This window comes from Schistocerca cancellata, chromosome 8 (assembly GCF_023864275.1).
Source record: "Schistocerca cancellata isolate TAMUIC-IGC-003103 chromosome 8, iqSchCanc2.1, whole genome shotgun sequence".
NCBI classification, from domain to species: Eukaryota; Metazoa; Arthropoda; class Insecta; order Orthoptera; family Acrididae; genus Schistocerca; species Schistocerca cancellata.
Window position 1 is genome coordinate 130,410,071 of NC_064633.1, and position 24,894 is coordinate 130,434,964.

The 24,894-nt window shown below is 44.3% G+C and overlaps 1 protein-coding gene across 1 annotated transcript in view; it reads left to right on the forward strand.

The window, feature by feature from the left end:
• Window positions 1-24,894, forward strand: part of LOC126095421 (protein O-mannosyl-transferase TMTC2-like) — a 1,040,622-nt gene that overhangs the window by 129,157 nt on the left and 886,571 nt on the right. Inside the window, exon 3 of the mRNA XM_049910218.1 lies at window positions 10,650-10,931. Within this exon, the coding sequence (XP_049766175.1) occupies window positions 10,650-10,931 (282 nt within the window). The remainder of the gene's footprint in view (window positions 1-10,649; window positions 10,932-24,894) is intronic.

A 24,894-nucleotide genomic window follows, 5' to 3' on the forward strand; every position in this document is an offset into this window, starting at 1 on the left:
ACGTTTCGCCTTCTCCCGTTCTAAGGCATCATCAGTGGGACCTATAACGATACAGTTTTGTTAGTTTCAAATTATTAAACAGTTCACTTCGCGATTATTTTGTAATTAAAGTAATTACTTACGATTTGCTGATCCGCGTTTCGTCACATCTGGTCTGGAGGTCGCACTACCACTTTTATCACTGCCATATAATCACTTCTTTGTGTTCTCGCCTCCACGCACTGTTCACCATGTTTGTCACTCTTTTTTGTGGTGGTCTATTGCTCTTTTGTCACTCGTTACAACTATTTCGTTGTACACTGTTTTACACAACTTAAATATTGCGACTCCATTACGTGTTCCATCTTCTATGGTATTTGTTCAGTATTCAAATGGCTCACAGCACTATGGGACTTAACAGCAGCCGGCCGCGGTGGTCTAGCGCTTCTGGCGCTGCAGTCTGGAACCGCGGGACTGCTGCGGTCGCAGGTTCGAATCCTGCCTCGGGCATGGGTGTGTGTGGTGTCCTTAGGTTAGTTAGGTTTAAGTAGTTCTAAGTTCTTATGACCTAAGATGTTGAGTCCCATAGTGCTCAGAGCCATTTGAACCATTTGACTTAACAGCTGAGGTCATCAGTCCCCTAGAACTTAGAACTACTTAAACCTAACTAACCTAAGAACATCACACACATCCATGCCCGAGGCAGGATTCGAACCTGCGACCGTAGCAGTCGCGCGGTTCCGGACAGAAGCGCCTAGAACCGCTCGGCCACCACGGCCGGCACCTATTTGTAGCCAAACTAACGAAGTATATGTTCGAGACTAACTTCTATTTATGATGTTTATACTGTGTGTGTGTATGACTTAGAGGGAGAGGTGGATAGAGCCGAAGATATATTTTTTTTTTGGAAGGAACGACGGTAGCTACCGCTTTAATGCTTTAATTGCATTCTCTGGCGCAAAAGGTGTCTACACTATAGCAAAAGCGCGTTGATAACTTTGACCGTCGTTTTCTCGGAAACGGTCGAGTGTCTGCAGATAAGCCGAAACACATATTCGCTTACTTTGTACTCTCCTTCATTGAGTAAAGTTCTCTGACTTTCAGCGTACCGGTATGGCACTTGACGAGTTCCCCTCGTTAGTCGAGTCGCTTTGATGTCTGGCGATAACTGTGTATGCCTCAGAGTAAACTGCGCCACTCGGAAACACGGCGAGAGAGGATACACACGTTTTCCGTCTGATACGGCAACCTTCTACAACTAAAATTCAGGGAGTGTTCTTCAGGTTGCTTCAGATATTTCAGAAATGTTTCTTGCGTTAGGCCTGCCGAATATGCAAAACGTAATCATTTTTTCCATGTAATATTTATCAGGATAAGACATGACAAGAGCTGTCCAGTCCCTTCTGAGAAAAATTACAGATTCTAAGTTGCTCCACTATGTAATGACACGGGTACGGGCTTGCAATCTCTCGTTTATGCCATCGATTTCCGTATTACACATACTTGGCCATTGCGTTGTGGCTGCAGTCGTGAAGGAGGCAGTCTGTTTCCTATTAGCGCTGTTTTAGCAGCAGATATTAACCGCTACGAATCATTCAGTCAACGCTAAATGGCTCATCTGGCTGAGGCAGACAAGGGCGCTATAACAGCACTCCATGCAGAGGGATTTTCAAACAGCTATATAGCAAGAACTATGGGTCTTAACAAGTCGACGGTAGCCAGGTGGATTAGACGAAAGGAAGAGGGTGGTAACCTGAATGGAAGGCCTCATGGCCGTCCCCACAAAACAACAGCAGCTCAGGATCGGCAGATACGCAGTTTCGGTGAGAACCACCCATTTGTCAACGCACGACAAATTCAGCAGACTTTTGGGTCTCAGTGTTAGCAATAAGACCGTCACTCGTCGTCTAAGGGAAGGTGGACTGAGAGGAAGGAGCGCTGCTGTGAAAGACTCATTGACTGTTTCCTACAGAGGAGCCCGCCTTGCCTTTGCTGCTGAAAATGTCGACAAACGTCTACAGTTATGGAGGCGAGTTTCACGGACGAAAAAGTTTTCTCTACGGCATCAACCGGAAAAGTACTTGTTTACTGACCAAAAGGTGCTAGGTATAATCCAAAATATATTTACAATTGCCGAAGGAGTGGCAGGGTATCGGTAAGGGTGTGGGAATTGATATCGGTCGAAGGGTGTGGAATACTGTGGGAAGTGGAGGGAAGACTCGATGCGCGTAGTTACATATCAGTTCTGGAGAACGTGATGTTGCTTTCTGCGACAGCAAGATTTGGTGATGATCAGATCATGTTCCAACAAGATCGCTCGCCTTTTCATATGGCACGTGTGGTTAAGAGGTGGTTCGACGACCATAGTAATATTACTGTAATGGAATGGCCACCTAAATGAGCTGACATGAATCACATTGAGAATATTGAGGCAGAAGTGGTCAGAGTAATACGGGAAAAGGGACAGTCACTGTCGACTCGCCGACAGCTTTCTGATGTGATTCATGACTCTTGGGATTAGTTAATTGTATCTGCTAGGTATGTGGCTAGAGTTATGGGCTCAATGCCCAACAGACTTCAAGCCGTTGTGAAAGCCGAAGGAGGCTCTACGCGATACTAAGCAGCATCAGCAGAGGTTTTTTTTTCAGCCCTTCACCAATCAGCTGCAACAGATGTTTCAAGGTTTTTTTTTTATTTACAGACGTATATTTTATATAATTTTAAGGAAACACAGTAAGTGGAATCTGGACAAACTAATTCATAAAAAGATATGTAATATTTAATTTGCTAAGAGAAGAAATACTCACGAATATATTCATGCAGTCTCTAAAAAATACATGGCACGCGTATATGCAAGAAGGGTAAAAAGCAATTCAGCACAAATGAAAAATATTGAGGAGAAGCTCGCCGATGAAGGCGTAATTGGAGAGCGAAGGTTGGGCTTGAAGGGGAGGTAAGAAGGCCGAAAAAGAAGAGAAAAATCAAATACCCAATAGACTTCAGTCGTCGTTGCAGCAGAGGGCGGTTTGTGTATGCGATTCGGAGCAACAGTAGAAGAATAGTTTGATTTACTGGTTTTTGAGGCTTCTTTTGTGACGGCTAAACAGTGCTGTTTCATGAGACCCACTATCTGTCCACATATGGCTAAACATCAGAGGTGTAAAAAATTTTGAGAGGTGCCGAAGTTCTCTGGAACAGTAACGTGTTTTAGACTAGAAGATGATTTTTAGTTCATTTCATTTTAACCATTCACATTATGCATTGAGATTCTAAGCTATGATTTCATTTTACTATTATGTAACTTTTCTTCAGTGAAAATGAACGGTAGTAAGTTTCAAGATATAAAGAATAGCTGGAAGTTTTTAATTTGTGGAATAGCGTATTTAACAATTAATATTTTCAACAAATCTGTAGTTATAGGACATATTAAGACGCAAGTCAAAAATGGCATTGTGGGAAGATCAGGTTGGTCTCTAAAGGGTGACAACGGTCAAATAGCAAATACAAAACTTTGGGTAACAAGTATTGTTGATGGTGAGGAGCCGTTAATCAATATGCCACTATTCTGTAATTGTATTACTGAAGTTTATCGTCGATCCTAGGACTCAAACCGATACTGTGTTTTACGTAAAGAATATAACCTTTAAAATTTAAATAGCAGCGCAGAATGTTAATACACAGTATATAGATCAGGAACCTAATCCCACTGCCTTTAATTCTATTCTCGCGGATGACATTGAGACAGTAAATAACAAGAGGAATAAACAAATCTCTCAGAATCAATATAGGGAATTCAACTGCCCAGTGGATTCAAAACTTTGCTATAGTACCAAATAATTGCTTTCACTGACTCCTTCATCCCTACGTTTTCTCAGTTAGACAATGTTTGAAACTACGACTAGCAAGGAAAAACATTTTTCCACAAATTGTCAAATTGGAAGTCGAAGAAAAAAAAATGGTTCAAATGGCTCTGAGCACTATGGGACTTAACATTTATGGTCATCAGTCCCCTAGAACTTAGAACTACTTAAACCTAACTAACCTAAGGACAGCACACAACACCCAGCCATCACGAGGCAGAGAAAATCCCTGACCCCGCCGGGACTCGAACCCGGGAACCTGGGCGTGGGAGGCGAGAACGCTACCGCACGACCACGAGATGCGGGCGGAAGTCGAAGAGCAAGTTACATAAATTACGATGACAGCAAACGTTTCTCAAGTAGACTGATCACTGTAAGCATCCAACGCTTTTATTGTGTCTTACATGCGTAGTATGTAAACTGGCAATGCCACCAACACACAAATCCACTAAGCTATGAAACAACTGTAGCAAAACAGAGCATCCTCATTGTCCATGTGATGGATAAGACGACTAATTCGCAACATAAATGTCAATGTAAGCAGCAATTTCTCTTGGAACGTGCTCCATGGACCAAATAACATGCATTTCCTACGTCTTCAGTGCGAATCATGTAGCAAATGTAATTTAAAGGACATAAAAATATCGAGTGGATATACTAATATAATTATGAACCACTCAAGAGCGTAAATCTATGACCATGTAGTTGTCAAACGTATTCTACGGTGTTGCCATTGTCCATTAGACTAGCAGCAGGGAGAAAACGTTTGCTCAGCTGATGTGCTGAGATAGCTACCACTGGCGAAGCTCGCGCTTCGAAGATGCCACAGCATCGTCTACCACCACTTCGTGGGAAACTAAATACCTCACGTATAAGCCAATGTGTGCTATTCGCATATCTGTGACTATGACTTGGCGTTAAAATGTGGTTATGGATAATACGTATGCTCAGACTGCGAATCTAACATCATAAATAAAGACACAGGGAAATGAATTAGGTGCACTTCCTCTTCCGTAACATCAAATATATTTTAGTTATTCTATCTTAAATGAACTGCGCAGAAAATTATTCACCAGAAATGAATAACTTTTTAGCAACACCAGATGATATTAACAGCTTGCCGGCGCGGGTTAGCCGTGCGTTCATCGGCGTCATATCGAGGACCGGGCGGCTGCTTGCGTCCTCAGTTCGAATCCTTCCCCGGGCATGGATGTGTGTTAGGTTAGGTAGCTTTAAGTAGTTCCAGGTCTAGGGTACTGATGACCTAAGCAGTTTGGTCGCGTAGTTCTTAGAGCCATTTTTTGACCTTTCACGTAAATTTTCTTTACATAAACGGCCGCATCTTTAGATTGCGTCGACATAGAAGCTCGCTTTTTTACACCACCAAGGGACTGTATACAGCGGGAAGGATACATTTCAGCTCATTATGTCTACCCGTACTCGAGGTAAAAAGGTAACAATAGAGGGCTGTTTGCCTGGGTTGCCTGCTAGCGTAGTGAAAGGTCTTTGCTACTGCAAGGGAGGTCTGGTTTGTTTTCGGTTCTAATCTCGATGGAGGCAGATAGACTATCAGTAAAGCAATTTCAAGAAATTCTCACGCCCCCAATAAGTTTTATTGCTACCTTTATTCTGTACTGGCGCCCTGTGGATGTCAATATGAAACTCTTGTAGAATTTCATACTTGTTACTGCCTCTTTTTCCGCTTCTATCAATAACTGAATTGACTTTAGTGTGACACTGAATGATTTTTGACTGACTGTCATTATGAATCTTCACGCATTGCTAAATTTGTACACTTTCATTGCAGGTCAGCAACGGTAATCCAGTATGACTGGTCTGAACGTTGACACAGACCGTTTCGGGGCCGAATGCGCATAATATTTTACTAATTCGTAACGATCTGGGGTACTTTGTCTTACTAAAACAGTTTTCTCTCGATAAGCTGAAATTCATTTTTATTAGTACATTTCATATTAATTAGCGTTTCTTCTTTCATTTGTATCTTGTATATACGTGATGTGTTTAACACACTAATCAGCATTAATATAGTGCTACACATGATTGAAAACAGTCTGACAATACTTTTTCAATTTCACGCCTGGGCATAGTATGTTGGTAGCACTTCGTCGCCTTGCCTGTTATGCTGTGTAGCATACTTTAAAGCTGTGCGGATCAGTATAACGAAAAGGCGAGGGGCCTCCCTCGTTTTGTCCACGACTGTACATTTTTATCTCGTGTTACACCACTCCTCTTGTAACTGTGAGAGACTGCTGACACTAATTACCGCAGTTCTTTGTGACAGATTTCTTCGCCGCTCCACGGTTAGGATCGTGTCCACAGCAAGGTTTGATTCAAGGATGAGCTGCAATGCTGCTGAAAGAACGTAGTGTATGTAAACAAACAAACTTTCTGAAGTACAACACATGGGTTTTCAGAAAACGTTTTTGCTGCACCATAAAAAAGCACCACATATTTTGGATTCTCATGTTTTTTCGCTATGCAGTTTTTCTTAGACGAATGCAGGAAAAGTGTTGGTTAAATTGTAAGTCTCACATCACAGCCTGATAATGAGGTGCCTTTCTTTTCATTATTGGTAATACACAGGGTGATAATCGTTGAACTATATGAAAAAACCTAAATTAGTTACAAACTATGGCGAGCACATACATTATTTAAAAAAAAATGGTTCAAATGGCTCTGAGCACTATGGGACTTAACTGCTGTGGTCATAAGTCCCCTAGAACTTAGAACTACTTAAACCTAACTAACCTAAGAACATTACACACATCCATGCCCGAGGCAGGATTCGAAGGTGCGACCGTAGCGGTCGTGCGGTTCCAGACTGTAGCGCCTTCAACCGCTCGGCCACTCCGGCCGGCCATTATTTAAAATGTAAACGTCACTACAGATATTCAGATTTAGGTTATGGCATATTCGATATGTCAGCCGTCATTGGCGATGATGTGGCGCAGACGAATAGCGAACTTCTGCATGACTCGCTGAAGTGTCGGAACATCGATGCTGTCGATAACCTCATGAATGGCTGTTTTCGGCTCAGCGATGGTTTTAGGGTTATTTCTGTAGACCCTGTCTTTAATAAAGCCCCACAAAAAGCAGTCGCACGTGTTCAGATCTGGAGAATATGGTGACCAATCGAGGCCCATGCCAGTGGCCTCTGGGTACCCCAGAGCCAGAATGCGGTCCCCACAGTGCTCCCTCAGGACATCAAATTATCTACTGCTTCGAATGAACCACATGCTGCCGAAAGCAGGGTTACTTTGGATTATGGGGATGAAATCATCTTCCAAAACCTTCACGTACCGTTTGGTAGTCATCCTGTCGTCAGGGAATATCGCATCGACTGGTCATTGCACACCACACAGTCACCCATTGAGGGTGAAGAGACTTGTCGATTCCGAAATGCGGATTCTCATTTTGGGGGCAAACGTGCTTTTTACTGGCGAACCCACCCAAATGAAAGTGGGTTTCGTCGCTAAACTAAACCAAGCATGCTCATACTAATTTCCGTCAGGCGCCGCACCCAGCTGTGCAGTTGAACGTCCTAATGCAAACCGTTTAGAGGTTGTTGTCGATTGGTAAGAGAGCCAACCCGGTTTTGAGAGGAAGCCGAAAGGCACGCGTTTTAGCTCACGCAGGCTGGCGTGAGGTCTGGAACAGGACAAGGAAATTAGACTAGCACAAAAAGGTACGTAGCTGCTGGAATACTTAACTTTAATCCATAAATGGTGAACATCGCTCTTGACGGTACTTGTTTTACAGCATCAATAGTAACTGGTAATGGCGCCTTGCTAGGTCGTAGCAAATGACGTAGCTGAAGGCTATGCTAACTATCGTCTCGGCAAATGAGAGAGTATTTTGTCAGTGAACCATCGCTAGCAAAGTCGGTTGAACAACTGGGGCGAGTGCTAGGAAGTCTCTCTAGACCTGCCGTGTGGCGGCGCTCGGTCTGCAATCGCTGATAGTGGCGACACGCGGGTCCGACGTATACTAACGGACCGCGGCCGATTTAAAGGCTACCACCTAGCAAGTGTGGTGTCTGGCGGTGACACCACAGAGGTTATGACGATATTATTTCATATAGTTCAAGAATTATCACCATTGAGCCGTGTGTGGCTCGCCTTCATGCCGTTTGTTCTTTGGCATTTTTTCACATAGAGTGACGTTTTGTTTCTTCCTTACTTACTGGCATAACAAAGTTGCTGGCTTGCCTTCTTGAGTGGCAGCGGCAGCGCTTGTCGGTACTAGTACTGTTGTACTATCTTTGGTGCGACCGCTAGTATTCCCAGGTGGTGATGGTGTCAGTTGGGACAGAGCAGCGAGGAAGTCTCCACGGCGCGAGTGCCTGGCCTGGACCGCTGACGTCATGCATGCGCTATCGGATCGTGAAGTGCGAGCTGCGAGAACGACAAAGTTCGTTGCCCACAGAACCTGGACGCAATTAACCTGTTATGAAACCTCAGCTATTGCGGCATCTCTTCGTTCATTCGCGGGTTGTTGCTCCCTGGGCCGTTCAGGGTAGCAGCAACGTCTGTTGCGTTGGAGTCGGCGAAATCTTGCAGCCATCTTTCTATATTTTGATTAATTATTAAATTGACTAATACGTAAGAGTGAAGTGCACCAGCAGTACTTTCTGCCCTGTGGCCGTTAACGCCCCCGTTACCTGCCCTGGTCGTTAGCGTACTTTTCGGGAAGTGTTCCTTTCCTCGTCGTGTTGATGCTGTCTGGCATGGCGTGTAGTTCGACAGCCTTATACGTTGTTTGCTTTGTATTTGCTTAGAGTCGTTATTGTTCCCTTGGCTATTTTTAAACGCCAATTTCTGAAGACGTAGTGCTGTTCGTATCCTCGTCCTCGGCTCATATTTTCCATCGTTGTGCCGTTGGATGGACGGAAGGGAATTGGTTAAGTCGTTGGTCGGTCCTTGGACGTCCTTAGTTTGGGTTGGCAACCGATTATTTTACTTCAACTCTTGGCTGCCTGTCTCACCTCGCCTTACGTTTGAGCTACCTTACCAGGCCGGCCCTTGGAGCACTTCTGTGCACCACTTGTTCCGTTTGTCTTAGATTGCGATTTTCATTTTAGTTTGAGGTATTGTGCGAGGCCTTCGGCCGTGTGTTTATTCAGTTCTTTTTAAACTTTACATAAATGCCTTCAGCCGTGTTAAATTAAAATTTTGAAGATTGATTTTATTTTAAAAAAGAAAAAAATTTTTTCTTAAAATTGGTTCTATCTGAAATTGTTTGTAATCCAGGCCCTAAGCCGTTAGTTGTTCGATGTGTTATGTGTGGCCTTCAGCCGGGGATTTTCGTGAACCCGTTTTAATTAGGTCTTCAGGCATGTGTATTCTTTAAATGAAAATTTGTTACAAGAAGGAAAGGGTTTATTTTAAATTGTTTGTCTGATTTGTTGTTCAGGCCTTCTGTCATTGTTTCAAATTTGTTTGTGGCCTTCAGCCGTGCAATAAGTCAATATTTCTTTAATTAAGCTTTTGGCCATTCTGTTGTAAGTTTAAAAAGAAATTTCTTGATGGAATTTTTTTTTATTAATTTGTTTTAATTATAGTTGTCCTTCAGACGTGTAGTGTAGACCTTCAGCCGCTATTTGTTTTCATTGCATGTTTTTTTAACCAAAAAAATTACCTTCTATTTTTAATTGCTTTTGATTTCTAAGCTAGACCTTCAGTCGTTCTTGTTTTTGGTGTGCTTTTGGGCCTTTAGCCCAGAAAGTATCTCAAGTTCTTTAACTAGGCCTTCAGTCGTATTGTTTGATTAAGATCTTTTAAAGCAATGTATAAATGAGTGATTCTTAGAAAAATAAAGTTGTGTGTTTGATTGTGCGACTCACAGTAACTGTTTACGGCCCCATTCACAATCATAACCTTATCCTGTGCGCTGTCTGAGTATCTAGCAACCTGGTTTCAACCCTATGTATTACGATACTTCAAAGTTGAGTAACTCATTGTTTGAAGAAATTGCAGTGAATTAAGAGTGCGAACTATGATTGTTAATCTGAGGGAATCAGAAACTGGGGGGTCTGAAACTGTTTAGAATATGTCCAGCGTATTTAAACAGTTGTGTTAGTGACTCTGTTTTGTGACGTAACAGACATCAGAGAAAGGTATGTATATGGCTCTGAGCACTATTGGACTTAACATCTATGGTCATCAGTCCCCTAGAACGTAGAACTACTTAAACCTAACTAACCTAAGGACATCACACAACACCCAGTCATCACGAGGCAGAGAAAACCCCTGACTCCGCCGGGAATCGAGCCCAGGAACCCGGGCGCGGGAAGCGAGAACGCACCGCACGACCACGCGCTGCGGACTGGTATGTATATGGACATGCCTATTTGCACAAGGTGCTTGATGTTTTTAAATATTTTAGTTACGACATACCTTTTATAATGTGCTAATTTTTATCCACATGACAACCTGGCGAGGAATTCAACGAAAAATGGACACGTTTCATAAAAAAAGATTTTTTAAAGCCTGAAGATAACAGTGAAGTCTGTCGAAAGCGGTTGTTTTAAGTAAAGAAATATTTGTGCTTATTGGCTCTTGAATGTTTTTCGTTAGTAAACCAGACCGGTCCTTTGGTCATCTGAAAAAGAGATAGTTTCATTTCGCTTGATTTCTTACCACCTCCCCCCATCTGAATTGCACTGATAAAATCTGCAAAACTAATTATTTGTCTGTTGGTAACTTTCCGTTCACTTCCTACCGAAGAATTTTTTGGCGCCGAATCCGTAACGTAAACAAACAGAAGCGAAGAAGTGTCGGACTCCAACAGGTGCGCGGGAGTCGAGGGCGAGCGCGTGGCCGCGGCCGTGGTGCGCATGCGCGTGTTTTGCAGGCGTGCAGCCGGCGCGCTGCGTGCTCTCGGGCTCGCCAGTGTGGTGGCTGCACCCATGCGGGCAGCAACGCGCGGCTCCGCGGCGCCACCGCCGGCGTTCAAGCGTGCGGCGTCGGCGTCGGCGTCGTCTCGCGTCGACTGGGCGTGCGTCGCGTCAGCAGCACTCGCCGCCCTGCTCTACGCCGGGACTCTGCGCGCCGGGTTCGTCTACGACGACAAGTGAGTGACGTGCCACGCGATACACGAGTGGTTCCAGTTCACAAATGACAGCTCTCTCTGTCCGCCGTGAGCTCCGAATATGCGATTGTTGTGTCGGTACCCTGCGTCATCCCATAACTTTTTAAATGACGTATTATTCTCCGTTAGCTATTACTAGTTTTTATTTCACTATTGCAATTTCGGCATTTGTGCCATTTTCAAGTATCTACGAACGATAATACAACGTAATGAGAAAATTCTCATGTGTTATTAATAGTAGTTACAGTCGATTTTTACAGTTTGACATTGTCAGACTTCCAAGATGTGATGTTATGTCACACAAACAGGATAAAAATGACATTCTTAAAGGGACGTGTCACTGTCGATGGTAATGCAGTCATTGGTTGTTATTAATGACACTACTAGTTTTGTTATTGACGTGGAGCTCGGCGTACAGCAGAGATACCAACGTAAGATGTACGTAAATGGAAAGGTAACTAGTCAGCAGTCCATAGTCGATCGTGATAGTCCATTTTATGTATTGTAATCTTGAGCGAACTATGTACATCACGAACGAGATTTACTTGTCTAAAAGTGTGTATTTATAGTGCATTGACACATATTTCTAAAAAACTAAAAAAAAACTATTTGTGAGCATACTGTCTGTTTTCGTTGTTCTTTGAAGGCGCTGTAAATCTCAATGTCAGTGTCCAATAATTTGCACGCCTCTACCCTGTACGCAAGGTACATACACATTACGTTTTTATCTCTTTCTCATGACAACTGGCATGTCAGTGACAAATCTACCAATGTCATTAGTAACAAACTATGACCGTGACACTATCGAAAGCAACGCAGTCCTAGAATAATGTTATTTTTAACCCTTCTGTATGACACAAAATCGAATCTTGTAATGTTAAGAAACTGCAGTACATGCTTTTGATCTCAGTATGTCTTTCTCGGTCGTTTTATTATGCTTTTTAGGATTGAGAGTGGCACACATGCCGAAATTGTAATAGTGAAATAGGAATGGTAACAGCTGAAAGCGAATATTACCTAATTAAAAAAATACAGCACCTGTTGAATTACTATTATACAAAATTAATTTCATAGTATGTTTAACGCTGATCTCTTATTTTGTCTCTCTGCTCCTGAGCTACACTGTGCGGGTGCCATATGCGAAGTGCAGTCATCGGATAGCGGTATGCACAAATACAAAAAATGATTCAAATGGCTCTGAGCACTATGGGACTTAACATCTATGGTCATCAGTCCCCTAGAACTTAGAACTACTTAAACCTAAGTAACCCAAGGACAGCACACAACACCCAGTCATCACGAGGCAGAGAGAATCCCTGACCCCGCCGGGAATCGAACCCGGGAACCCGGGCCGGCCGGAGTAGCCGTGCGGTTCTAGGCGCTACAGTCTGGAACCGAGCGACCGCTATGGTCGCAGGTTCGAATCTTGCCTCGGGCATGGATGTGTGTGATGTCCGTAGGTTAGTTAGGTTTAATTAGTTCTTAGGCGACTGATGACCTCAGAAGTTAAGTCGCATAGTGCTCAGAGCCATTTGAACCATTTTGAACCGGGAACCCGGGCGTGGGAAGCGAGAACGCTATCGCACGACCACGAGCTGTGGACTGCACAAATACAGATGGCGGTACTATCGCGTACGGTATTAAAGGGCAATGCGTTGGCAAAGTTGTCATATGTACTGAGGTCATTCATGTAAAGGGCTTCCGAGCTGATTATGGTTCCACGGCAGAAATTAACACAATGGGAGTAGGAGCTAGACGCTAGGGACCTTCCATTTCGGAACTCGTTAGGGGATTCAGTACTCCGAGGTCCACAGTGTCAAGAGTGTGCCTGGAATAGCAAATTTCAGGCATTACCTCTCACTATGGACGACGCAGTGGCCGACGCCCTTCACGTAACGAGCGACCGAGAGTAAACAGCGTTTACCTAGGCTTTCCAGTGCTAACAGACCAGCAATACTGGGTGAAATAACAGCAGAAATCAGTAAGTACAAGAACACATCCGTTAGAACAGTGCGGCGAAACATGGCTTTAGTGGGCTTTGGCACCAGACGACCGACGCGAGTGCTTTTGTTAACAGCTCGACATCACCTGCAGCACCTCTTCGGCTCGTGGCTGTATCGGCTGGACCATGGCCTGGCCAGACGAGTCCCGACTACAGCTGCTAAGAGCTGATGGTAGGGTTCGAGTGTGGTGAAGACTAGAGATGGGGGATCCGCTCCTGAACTGATTCATAGAGTTGAATCTTTCAAAGAAGTGAACAATCAGTGATTCAGAAAAAAAGAACGGTAGCTCCAAACGTTTCCCACGGCAGAGAGAGAGAGAGAGAGAGAGAGAGAGAGAGAGACAGAGAGACGGAGCATATCAGCGGCGCCTCTGCTGGTCAGAGCACAGTGCACGCCACACAACACAGCCGGCGCCGCCCTCTGCCCTGCTTCTACCTTGGCTGCCTGCATTGTGCAGTGCCCCATTGGATTTTGTGTTTCACATATGCGGTGCCATCTCTGTGCGTCCTCTGCCGCGTGCAGTGTCTGGCGCAGCTTAACTTAGCATCGCACTCTGTCGGCGATCGTTTCAGTCGCACATCCTGCCCTCTGGGCAGTTGATGCGAGCAACAGGACAGAGAGCCTCCTAGCGGAGAACATAAGAACTACTTGCAACAACCTGCTCGCAAGAGAACAGACGATTTGTCTCGGAGCGGGTGACTGGTGGCCGTTCACCACTCCCCCACCCTCGGAACTCGCCCGCTCAACGCTCACCCCACCGTTCTCGACTCTAGCCAGAGTGTTGAGCAAAGCAACTCAGGTGTCACTCTGCTCTCTGCGGTCTTAGCTCACACAGTAATACAGCTCGCGGCTCGACCTGCTTGACTCAGCGCTTCTGCATCGGAGTTCGTCTCTACTGGTTATTGTTCTTCGTAGTAATATCGCTATGTATATTACATTATTATGTTATGTATACATCATTTGTTTTTATTTTATTTTTATTTGTTTAAACTGATCAGATTAGGTTCCTGACGACTCCTCTTACTATAGGATTTTTATTATGGACACTCGAATTTACGCTTTAATTACGAGCGAACCGATAAACGTATCGCAAAATGTGATACACCAATATTTTCCTTGTTTTATTCTGCGTAAGGCTATAAGCAGCACTTTAGTCTTACAGTCAAATTTATATATTTTTTTCTTATTCTGATACGTATTTTGCGATTTTAGGCGTCTTCGGCAGGAAACGTTCACTTTAAAAATATATGGCTTGCGATGTATTTGTACGAGGTTAATGAAATTTTAATACATTATAGCCAAATATATTGTTAATGTAAATCTCAAGTTACAACATTTTCTGATCTCCCAAAAAACCACGATAGTGCAAAATAAATCAATAATCAAAAACTTTGTCATATCATGGAAATTTCAATAAACAATACAAAATTCTTACTCATTATCTGTGTTACTTCAAAATAGGATCAAATAAGATCAAAATACAGGTATAGTACTGGAATAAACCAAGTTTAAAGGGCAATGTGCCTTCCATTTATTTTCTATTTTGAATGAGTGGTGAGTCATGAAAAACAGCTAGTTCATCTCAGGGAGTGAACAGTTCTGATCCGATCTCTGAAAAGAACAGTTTTGCCCATCTCTAGTGCAGATCCCACGAAGCCATGGGTCCAAGTTGTCAGCAAGACACTGTGGAAGCTGGTGGTGGCTCCATAACGGTGCTGTTTGTGTTTACATGGACTGGTTCTCGGGTCCAACTGAATCGATCATTGCCCGGAAATGTTTGTCTTCAGCTACTTGGAGACCATCTTCAGCCGTTTGTAGACTTAATGTTGCATGTTTTCATGGATGACAATGCGCCATGTCACTGGGTGACAGTTGTTCGCGATTTGTTTGGAGAACATTCTGGACAATTCGAGCGAATTATTTGGCAACTCAGGCCACCCGACGTGAATCCCATCGAACGTTTATGGAACAGCATCGAGCGCTCAGCTCGTGCACAAAGTCCTGCACCAGCAGCGCTTTCGCCGTTAGGACGGCTATACAGGCAGCATGGCTCATTTCTTCCGCAGTGGAGTTCCAACGAGTTGTCGAGTCCCTGCCACGTCGAGATGCTGCACTGCACCAGGCAAAAGGAGTTCCGACACGATATTAGGGTGTACTCCATGACTTTTAGACACTACAGTGTACAGAAACCATATATTTATTACAGTTTGAGCGCGAACTGTAATGTCAAACGTCAGAAGCTGATCAGCGTGATGTGCCAAGTGTGTGAGGAACCCTTTGTTTCCAGTGGATTATTAGAGTAATTTACTCAGATTGCTGACCTCCAATTGCTTTTTTTTACTTGCATGGCATACAAGACTTGCTTATCTTTGCAACTGAGTGTAACACGAAATTTACATCGCATTTCTAAATACAGCGTGTGACAGGCATAAGTGTAGATACTTTTTTATGTGGTACCTTGCTGTGTACATATGAGTGTGTTGGTTGCTTTTCCTCTGCTTCGCGCAAAATTTACGACCTACACGGCCATTATTGTACCACTAAGTAGACTATGTCTGCCGGTATAGACTAACCGTTTTGCGTCCACGTGTCCACACTTCAACATCTGACTTGCTGCCCAGGGAAAGTAAGCTTGCTCTTGCCACATGTAGTTTGAGATACTAACTAACCCAAAACATATTGCTCCTGAAGGCCATAAATATTAATCTGCAAGTGAAGTAAATACTGACACAATGCTTTTCAGTACCCTCAGTCAGCAATAGGAATATTTGCACTTATACCCGTTACACCCTGTATAACTATGGGAAGATAGTGGTCGTCCTCATTCAGCAGGTATAACTTTGTCTGATGTACTTCAGTTTCCATGGATTGTTACGTCACGGGGAGCGTGACATGCGCCGGCACGCGAAACGAGGACGTGCTGGGCAGGGCAGACTTTGCGAACATATTTTTTACGGATATAAGTGCTGAAGCACATACCGTTTACCTGAATGTCGCACTAGACTGTTTTTGACCCTTTACCAAATACACGGACAAAATTCAACTTTTGTTTGTGACAGGAAACAAACCCACATATGTCCTATCGAACTGGGCGTCATATGAAATATGTTTCGAGCAATGATTGTTTGCGCTTCCTCTATCTACACACTGTAAGAACGTAATTGCAAATGCATATTAAAACACGATAGAAAAGAAAGGAAGAAAAGCATGTGATGGATCTCAGGAGAGACGCCAGGTACACTACTGGCCATTAAAATTGCAACACCACGAAGATCAAGTGCTACAGACGCGAAATTTAACCGACAGAAAGAAGATGCTGTGACATGCAAATGATTAGCTTTTCAGAGCATTCAGACAAGGTTGGCGCCGGTGGCGACACCTACACGTGCTGACATGAGGAAATTTTCCAACCGATTTCTTATACACAAACAGCAGTTAACCGGCGTTGCCTGATGAAACGTTGTTGTGATACCTCGTGTAAGGAGGAGAAATGCGTACCATCACGTTTCCGACTTTGATAAAGGTCGGATTGTAGCCTATCGCGATTGCGGTTTATCGTATCGCGACATTGCTGCTCGCGTTGGTCGAGATCCAATGACTGTTAGCAGAATATGGACTCGGTTGGTTCAGGAGGGTAATACGGAATGCCGTGCTCGATCCCAACGGCCTCGTATCACTAGCAGTCGAGATGACAGGCATCTTATCCGCATGGCTGTAACGGATCGTGCAGCCACGTCTCGATCCCTGAGTCAACAGATGGGGACTTCTGCAAGACAACAACCATCTGCACGAACAGTTCCACGACGTTTGCAGCAGCATGGACTATCAGCTCGGAGACCATGGCTGCGGTTACCCTCGTCGCTGCATCATAGACAGGAGCGCCTGCGATGGTGTACTGGTGTACTCGACGACGAACGTGGGTGCACGAATGGCAAAACGTCATTTTTTCGGATGAATCCAGGTTCTGATTACAGCGTTATGATGGTTTTATCCGTGTTTGGCGACATCGGGGTGAACGCACATTGGACGCGTGTATTCGTCATCGCCATATTGGCGTATCACACGGCGTGATGGTGTGGGGTTCCATTAGTTACACGTCTCGGTCACCTCTTGTTAGCATTGACGGCACTTTGAACAGTGGACGCTACATTTCAGATGCGTTACGACCCGTGGCTCTACCCTACATTCGATCCGTGCGAAACACTACATTTTAGCAGGATAATGCAAGACCGCATGTTGCATGTCCTGTACCGGTCTTTCTGGATACAGAAAATGTTCGATTACTGCCCTGGCCAGCACATTCTCCACATCTCACACCAATTGAAAAGGTCTGGTCGATGGTGGCCGACCAACTGGCTCGCCACAATACGCCAGTAACTACTCGTGATGAACTGTGGTATCGTGTTGAAGTTGCATGGACAGCTGTACCTGTACACGCCATCCAAGCTCTGTTAGACTCAATGCCCAGGCATATCAAGGCCGTTATTACGGCCAGAGGTGGTTGCTCTGGGTACTGATTTCTCAGGATCTATGCACCCAAATTGCGTGAAAATGTAATTACATAATAGTTCTAGTATATAATATTTTTTTCCAATGAATACCCGGTTATCATCTGTATTTCTTCTTGGTGTACCAATTTTAATTGCCAGTAGTATATCATCTGCTGTCGGGTGAAAACGCTGTTGGTTTACGCTTTGTTCTATATGCTTTCGTGATCTATTCCTGTACATGCGACCTCTACCAGTGTTCACGCTCGTAGACGTAAACTCAAGAAATCGTTTAACGAGGTTGTCAACTGCGAGCTCTGTAGCTCAGTGGGAGCGTTTGCTATACTTACAGCACAAAAATTTCGTATTACGTGTATTTGCACTTCTGCGGAAGTTGTTTAACTACAGTACAGCCACAAAGGTTAATGGAATAATTTCACTATTGAGTCACTTGAGGCTAAACGTTCAACTCGCCGTATGTCACAAAAGGACACACTGCAATATAATAAAAGCTTAATTGTTATTCAATAAGCAAAGAGATAAGAGGATTTCAGAATCACTTTTGTCTCTAATGATTTGCTACTCAAAGGTCATCGTAGTTATGCGGTCACTACCTAGCTCAAAGAACAGGAATGTAGCCGGGTGAGATCCTCGACAACAGCCGATACCTCGACAAGTGAACAGATGCTGTTCAGGACACAAATTTTATACTCCTGGAGAAACTAAAATTTCACATCGGTTCTGATGAAAAATTACCAGCATGACATAAATGTTCTCCTCCGTTTGTTTTTCGGAAGGGTCGCTAATCGGCGAACATCAGCGATGCATCTGAATATAACATAGAACAGAAATGGAAATGCTGTGTGGCTAGGGCTTCTCATCGGGTAGACCGTTCGCCTGGTGCAAGTCTTTCGAGTTGACGCCACTTCATAGACTTGCGTGTCGATGGGGATGAAATGATCATGATAAGAACAATACAACACGGAGAAAATCTTCGACCCATCCGGCAATCGAACCCGGTCCCTTCGGCATGTCATTCCGTCGCGCTGACCACTCAGCACCCAGGAGCGGACGTCTTGGCAGAATACTGCATTACTTCCTGTGTACCATGTAGACGCCCTTAGCCTACTCTTCCTCTCTCAAATTCACGAGTGGTGAGTCTGGAACAGAAACGAGAAGCAAAAACCAAATCTGAATTAACAGGTGTAGATAATGTGCAACAAATAGCATCAAGAGTGAATAGAAACGCCAGTCCAGCGTTATCGAACGTGGTCGGTTCGGGGCTCCAAATGTTGTGGTGCAAGGAGGCATGTAGTGTTGCATGGACGCACTGACCTCCAAAACGAACCAATCATTGGTATTGTGAAACCGTACTCCTTCCCCATGTTCGTCTTTTCAGGAGTGCAATCGCCTTTACATCATTTTTATAGATGACAATGCGCAACCGCATGAACTGCGCAAGAGCAACAGCATTTAGAACGAGAAGATATTGGATGAATGGATTGGCCTGCCCGTTCCACCGACCAAATCCGATCGTGCGCGATATCGGCTGCGTTGTGGAGACTTATTTCAGCACATGCAACAACGACCATCAGTTGTCATCGGCACTGGTGGAGGAATGTAATGCCCTAGAACAACAATTCATTACCCCTTACCGGTATTGTAGCCAGCATGGCAGCACATTTCAGACCGTGTATTGTCGTCATCTGTGGTGACCACACAACCTACACACCACTGGCCATTAAAATTGCTGCACCAAGAAGAAATGCAGATGATAAACGGGTAATAATTGGACAAATATATTATGCTATAACCGACATGTGACTACATTTTCAAGCAATTTGGGTGCACAGATCCTGACAAATCAGTACCCAGAACAACCACCTCTGGCCGTAATAAAGGCCTTGATACGCCTGGGCATTGAGTACAACAGAGCTTGGATGGCGTGTACAGGTACAGCTGCCCATGCAGCTTCAACACGATACCACAGTTCATCAAGAGTTGTGACTGGCGTATTGTGACGAGCCAGTTGCTCGGCCACCATTGACCAGACGTTTATAACTGGTGCGAGATCTGGAGAATGTGCTGCCCAGGGCAGCAGTCGAACATTTTCTGTATCCAGAAAGGCCCGTACAGGAACTGCAACATGCGGTAGTGCATTATCCTGCTGAAATGTAGGGTTTCGCTGGGATCTAATGAAGGATAGAGCCACGGGTCGTAACACATCTGAAATGTAACGTCCACTGTTCAAAGTGCCTTCAATGCGAACAAGAGGTGACCGAGACGTGTAACCAATGGCACCCCATACCATCACGCAGGATGATACGCCAGTATGGCGATGACGAATACACGCTTCCAATGTGCGTTCACCGCGACGTCGCCAAACGCGGGTGCGACCGTCCTGTAAACACAACCTCGATTCATCCGAAAAAATGACGTTTTGCTATTCGTGCACCCAGGTTCGTCATTGAGTACACCATCGCAGGCGCTCCCGTCTGCGATGCAGCGTCAAGGGTAACCGCAGCCATGGTCTCGGAGCTGAAAGTCCATGCTGCTGGAAACGTCGTCGAACTGTTCGTGCAGATGGTTGTTGTCTTGCAAACGTCCCCATCTGTTGACTCAGGGATCGAGACGTGGCTGCACGATCCGTTACAGCCATGCAGTTAAGATGTCTGTCATCTCGACTGCTAGTGATACGAGGCCGTTGGGATCCAGCACGACGTTCCGTATTACCCTCCTGAACCCATCGATTCCATATTCTGCTAACAGTCATTGGATCTCGACCAAAGCGAGCAGCAATGTCGCGTTACGATAAACCGCAATCGCGATAGGCTAGAATCCGACCTTTATCAAAGTCGGAAACGTGATGGTACGCATTTCTCCTCCTTACACGAGACATCATAACGTTTCACCAGGCAACGCTGGTCAACTGCTGTTTGTGTATGAGAAATCGGTTGGAAACTTTCCTCATGTCAGCACGTTGTAGGTGTCACCACCGGCACCAGCCTTGCGTGAATGCTCTGAAAAGCTAATGATTTTTATATCGCAGCATCTTCTTCCTGTCGGTTAAATTTCTCGTCTATAGCACGTCATCTTCGTAGTGTATCAATTTTAATGGCCAGTAGTGTATTAAGAACCACGTCCCAAATTTCTTAATACCCAGGGTACCATCATGAATCGCAGTGAGTTAAGTGTTATTAATGTTGTTGAAGACACGTGTGACTTGTGTTAGTATGATTGCACAATTTTTTTCTGTACTAAAGTATTGTAGTTCTTTTAATGTATGGTTCAAATTTCATCGGGCTGTGTTACTCGGCGGCGATACATCGTGGGAAAGTTATTTCGTCCTTAAGGTTTGTACACCAGTATATACGTTTTCCGTTCTCACTCCAGACATCCTTACTTCAGAGCATGCAGTTCAGTTGTTTCCCAGACGTGATAGATAATACTTTTTAGGGAAATAGCTTCTGACATTTTTACGCTCAGGAACGTCCGCAGAAAAATGTACGCTTCTCGTTAGGTTTCATCGCTTGCAACAACTGTAATCTGGGTTAATATCACTCTGTTTTCGAAGGTCTTGGAGGAAGGTCTCCAGAGGGATTTTATGCTTTTGAGAGGACCTCTGATGAGAGTTGTGAATACCGCATAGCTACCAGTGTGCGTTCTGTGACTGCTTCACTTTTCCTTCGTCGGCCAAGATGTTATTTCACATCCACCCAGTCTATAAACTGCTATTCAACTAGCTATTCGTCGGCCGAACGTATTTCTTTTAATTATAAATAGGAAATACTGCAAACAGTCATAAGTTTTGATATACCATAGTATAGACACTTTTATACAGTTAGACTATGTAGAAGTGTCGTTGAAGTAACATATCTACACACGTACCATATTCTTTGGTTCAGAGTGTCAGCAGTCGATGTAAACAGATGTTTCCAGAATGAGATTTTCACTCTGCAGCGGAGTGTGCGCTGATATGATACTTCCTGGCAGATTAAAACCGTGTGCCGTACCGAGACTCGAACTCTGGACCTTTGCGTTTCGCGGGCAAGTGCTCTACCATCTGAGCTACCCAAGCACGACTCACGCCCCGTCCTCACAGATGTATCTAACATCTTATTTTATGTTCATTTCATGGAACAGTAAGGATTGTAAAACAAAACCAAAGGAGGGCTTTTCAGAAAGTAAGTACAATAAGGGTCACACTATGTAACCACAGATAGTTTGTTATATTTTAGGACACAATTGTAAAACTTGCAAGATGTCGACGCTACCATCTGACGATGGGCTTTGACCCGAAACTAGTATAATAAAACCATTTCAGAAAAACTTGTGGCTGGCTGGCTGTAGTACTTTCTACGCCGTAATTTACGAAAACAGCTGCGATGTTCTCCAACCAAAATGGGTAACATAATAAAGGTTTTTTTCTTACGTTACGCGCAAGGCAATTATGTTAATAAATATGTATTCGACGTAAGATGCTTTTTGATCGCAGTTTATGGGACGAGTTTCAATTGTCCGCCCATCATCGACAATAGCGATGTATTGCTTTTTAGCACCTCCTTATATGATTGATTTATGCAATTTGCATATGAAACGCCTATGAGCTGATGATGACACGGCGGCCGGTCGTGCCGTTGGGCCTTCATGGCCTGTTCGGGAGGAGTTTAGTTTAGTTTATAAGAAATTTATACGAAAATACACAGTTGTCAGTGGCAAATTTGATCAACAGAAAGGCGTCTCTTCACACACATACACACACAAAGTTCACTCACGCACAGGAACAAACAAACTGACATTTGCGTTTGTGAAGAAAATAATCCAAAACTGTTCCTTTATGTTGCTCAGTTTGGGTGCTGTAATACACTGAAGAGCCTTTATTTTGACGACAAACTATCGTGTCTTTATGAGTTCAACAACGTTCGTAATGGCGAACATACACCTGTCCTTGTGATAAGGTTTACTCTGCGGATTAGTAATGCATTTGGGAACGCGTCGGTCGACAAGCCAGTGAAGCCTGCCTGAAGGACTACTTGGTGAGCGGACAGAAAGTGTATGCGGCAAAACAGGTGCAAATGAATGAGAGAGTCATTTCGACTTCTGTACTCAATAACAGAAAAGCAATGTCCGTAATTCTGGAGGAAGTGAGGCATTTGTGGCGACACCGCTCTCTAACCGCGATCTTTGAATCCCCACCCGCCATCCAGTCTTGCTGTAATGGTTCCTATTAAAACTCGAGCCTCCGTCCCCCTCCATCATTCTCCCTCCTCCGCTTCAAATAACCATGACTTGGCGCCAGAAGCTAAGTTCCCAACAAATTAAAGAGTTCGGTGTTCAAGCGACTATTTACTAATTACATTTCGCACTCATCATTCTCAAGCCTTTTATTCCTGTTTGTCATAATTATTCAATACTTTCTTATTTCGTATAGTTTTGTATACGTATGACGCATACAAAGCACTGAGAACGTCAAGATATGACCACAAATCTCTCCTTGCTAATTTAATTAATCAACAGCGGCTGAATCAGTGAACATTCCTGAACAGATTGTAAATTATGGTCACAACCACAGCCCTAAAAGAAAATTTTACTCCCGCGATGCAGAAAGTGATGCTAACTTCCCGTTCCTATGTAGAACATGTCTCTCACGAATGGTGTTTTAAGATGGGCTTGCATAATGTATATGTCAGTGTTGATTTTTCTAGGATGAGCAATGGGAGCAGCGAATCTGTCATGCTGTCTGCGAACTGCGGTAACGAAACTATCTACCAAATTGCATTCTGTCTCTGGTGTGTTCATCCTGTCACCTTCTGAAGCATTTCTTGTAACTGCTGATCCGCCTTATTCTGAGGCAGCTGTGGCGAAAAAGAACGGAAACATTTCAATATCTGTGATCTGGCTATTAGCCGAATTAGCAGTCGTCTATTATTTTTTGCCAACAACCATTCCAACCCCCTCCCTCCCCCCGACGATCTTTAACGAATCAGACTCCCATGCAGGGATTTGAAATTACGTTTGGAGCTTGTTGGAAGTTGCCAAGAGCTCTCATTATCTGATGATAGAAGAATATAGTCTGAGTAATTTGCGCGCCGTGCCACAAGGCATATTAACATTTCTAACTTGGATGACTGACTCGAAACCTTTATTCTAAGTGTATGTCTCTTAATGAGTAGATTATGACAGAATTGAACATTTTTAAATGTGATAAAAATCGGCCGTTTGACAAGCAACATGCAGTTAGTGGCCAAATGTCTGGTTGACCCTTCTAACTTTTAACTAATTTAGATGAAGATTATTATTATTGTTATCATTATTAGTTGATACTACCGCACCATATAACCAACTCAAAATACAGCAATATTACACTACTGGCCATTAAAATTGCTACACCACGAAGATGACGTGCTACAGACACGAAATTTAACCGACAGGAAGAAGATGCTGTGATATGCAAATGATTAGCTTTTCAGAGCATTCACACAAGGTTGGCGCCGGTGGCGACACCTACAACGTGCTGACATGAGGAAAGTTTCCAACCGATTTCTCATACACAAACAGCGGTTGACCGGCGTTGCCTGGTGAAACGTTGTTGTGATGCCTCGTGTAAGGAGGAGAAATGCGTACCATCACGTTTCCGACTCTGATAAAGGTCGGATTGTAGCCTATCGCGATTGCGGTTTATCGTATCGCGACATTGCTGCTCGCGTTGGTCGACATCCAATGCCTGTTAGCAGAATATGGACTCGGTTGGTTCAGGAGGGTAATGCGGAACGCCGTGCTGGATCCCAACGGCCTCGTATCACTAGCAGTCGAGATGACAGGCATCTTATCCGCGTGGCTGTAACGGATCGTGCAGCCACGTCTCGATTCCTGAGTCAACAGATGGGGACGTTTGCAAGACAACAACCATCTGCACCAACAGTTCGACGTCGTTTGCAGCAGCATGGACTATCAGCTCGGAAACCATGGCTGCGGTTACCATTGACGCTGCATCACAGACAGGAGCGCCTGCGATGGTGTACTCGACGACGAACGTGAGTGCGCGAATGGCAAAACGTCATTTTTTCGGATGAATCCAGGTTCTGTTTACAGCGTTATGATGGTCGCATCCGTGTTTGGCGACATCGCGGTGAACGCACATTGGAAGCGTGTATTCGTCATCGCCATACTGGCGTATCACCGGGCGTGATGGTATGGGGTTCCATTAGTTACACGTCTCGGTCACCTCTTATTAGCATTGACGGCACTTTGAACAGTGGACGCTACATTTCAGTTGTGTTATGACCCGTGGCTGTACCCTACACTCTGTCCGTGCGAAACACTACATTTCAGCAGGATGATGCACCACCGCATGTTGCAGGTCCTATACGGGTCTTTCTGGATACAGAAAATGTTCGATTACTGCCCTGGCCAGCATATTCTCCAGATCTCTCACCAATTGAAAACGTCTGGTCA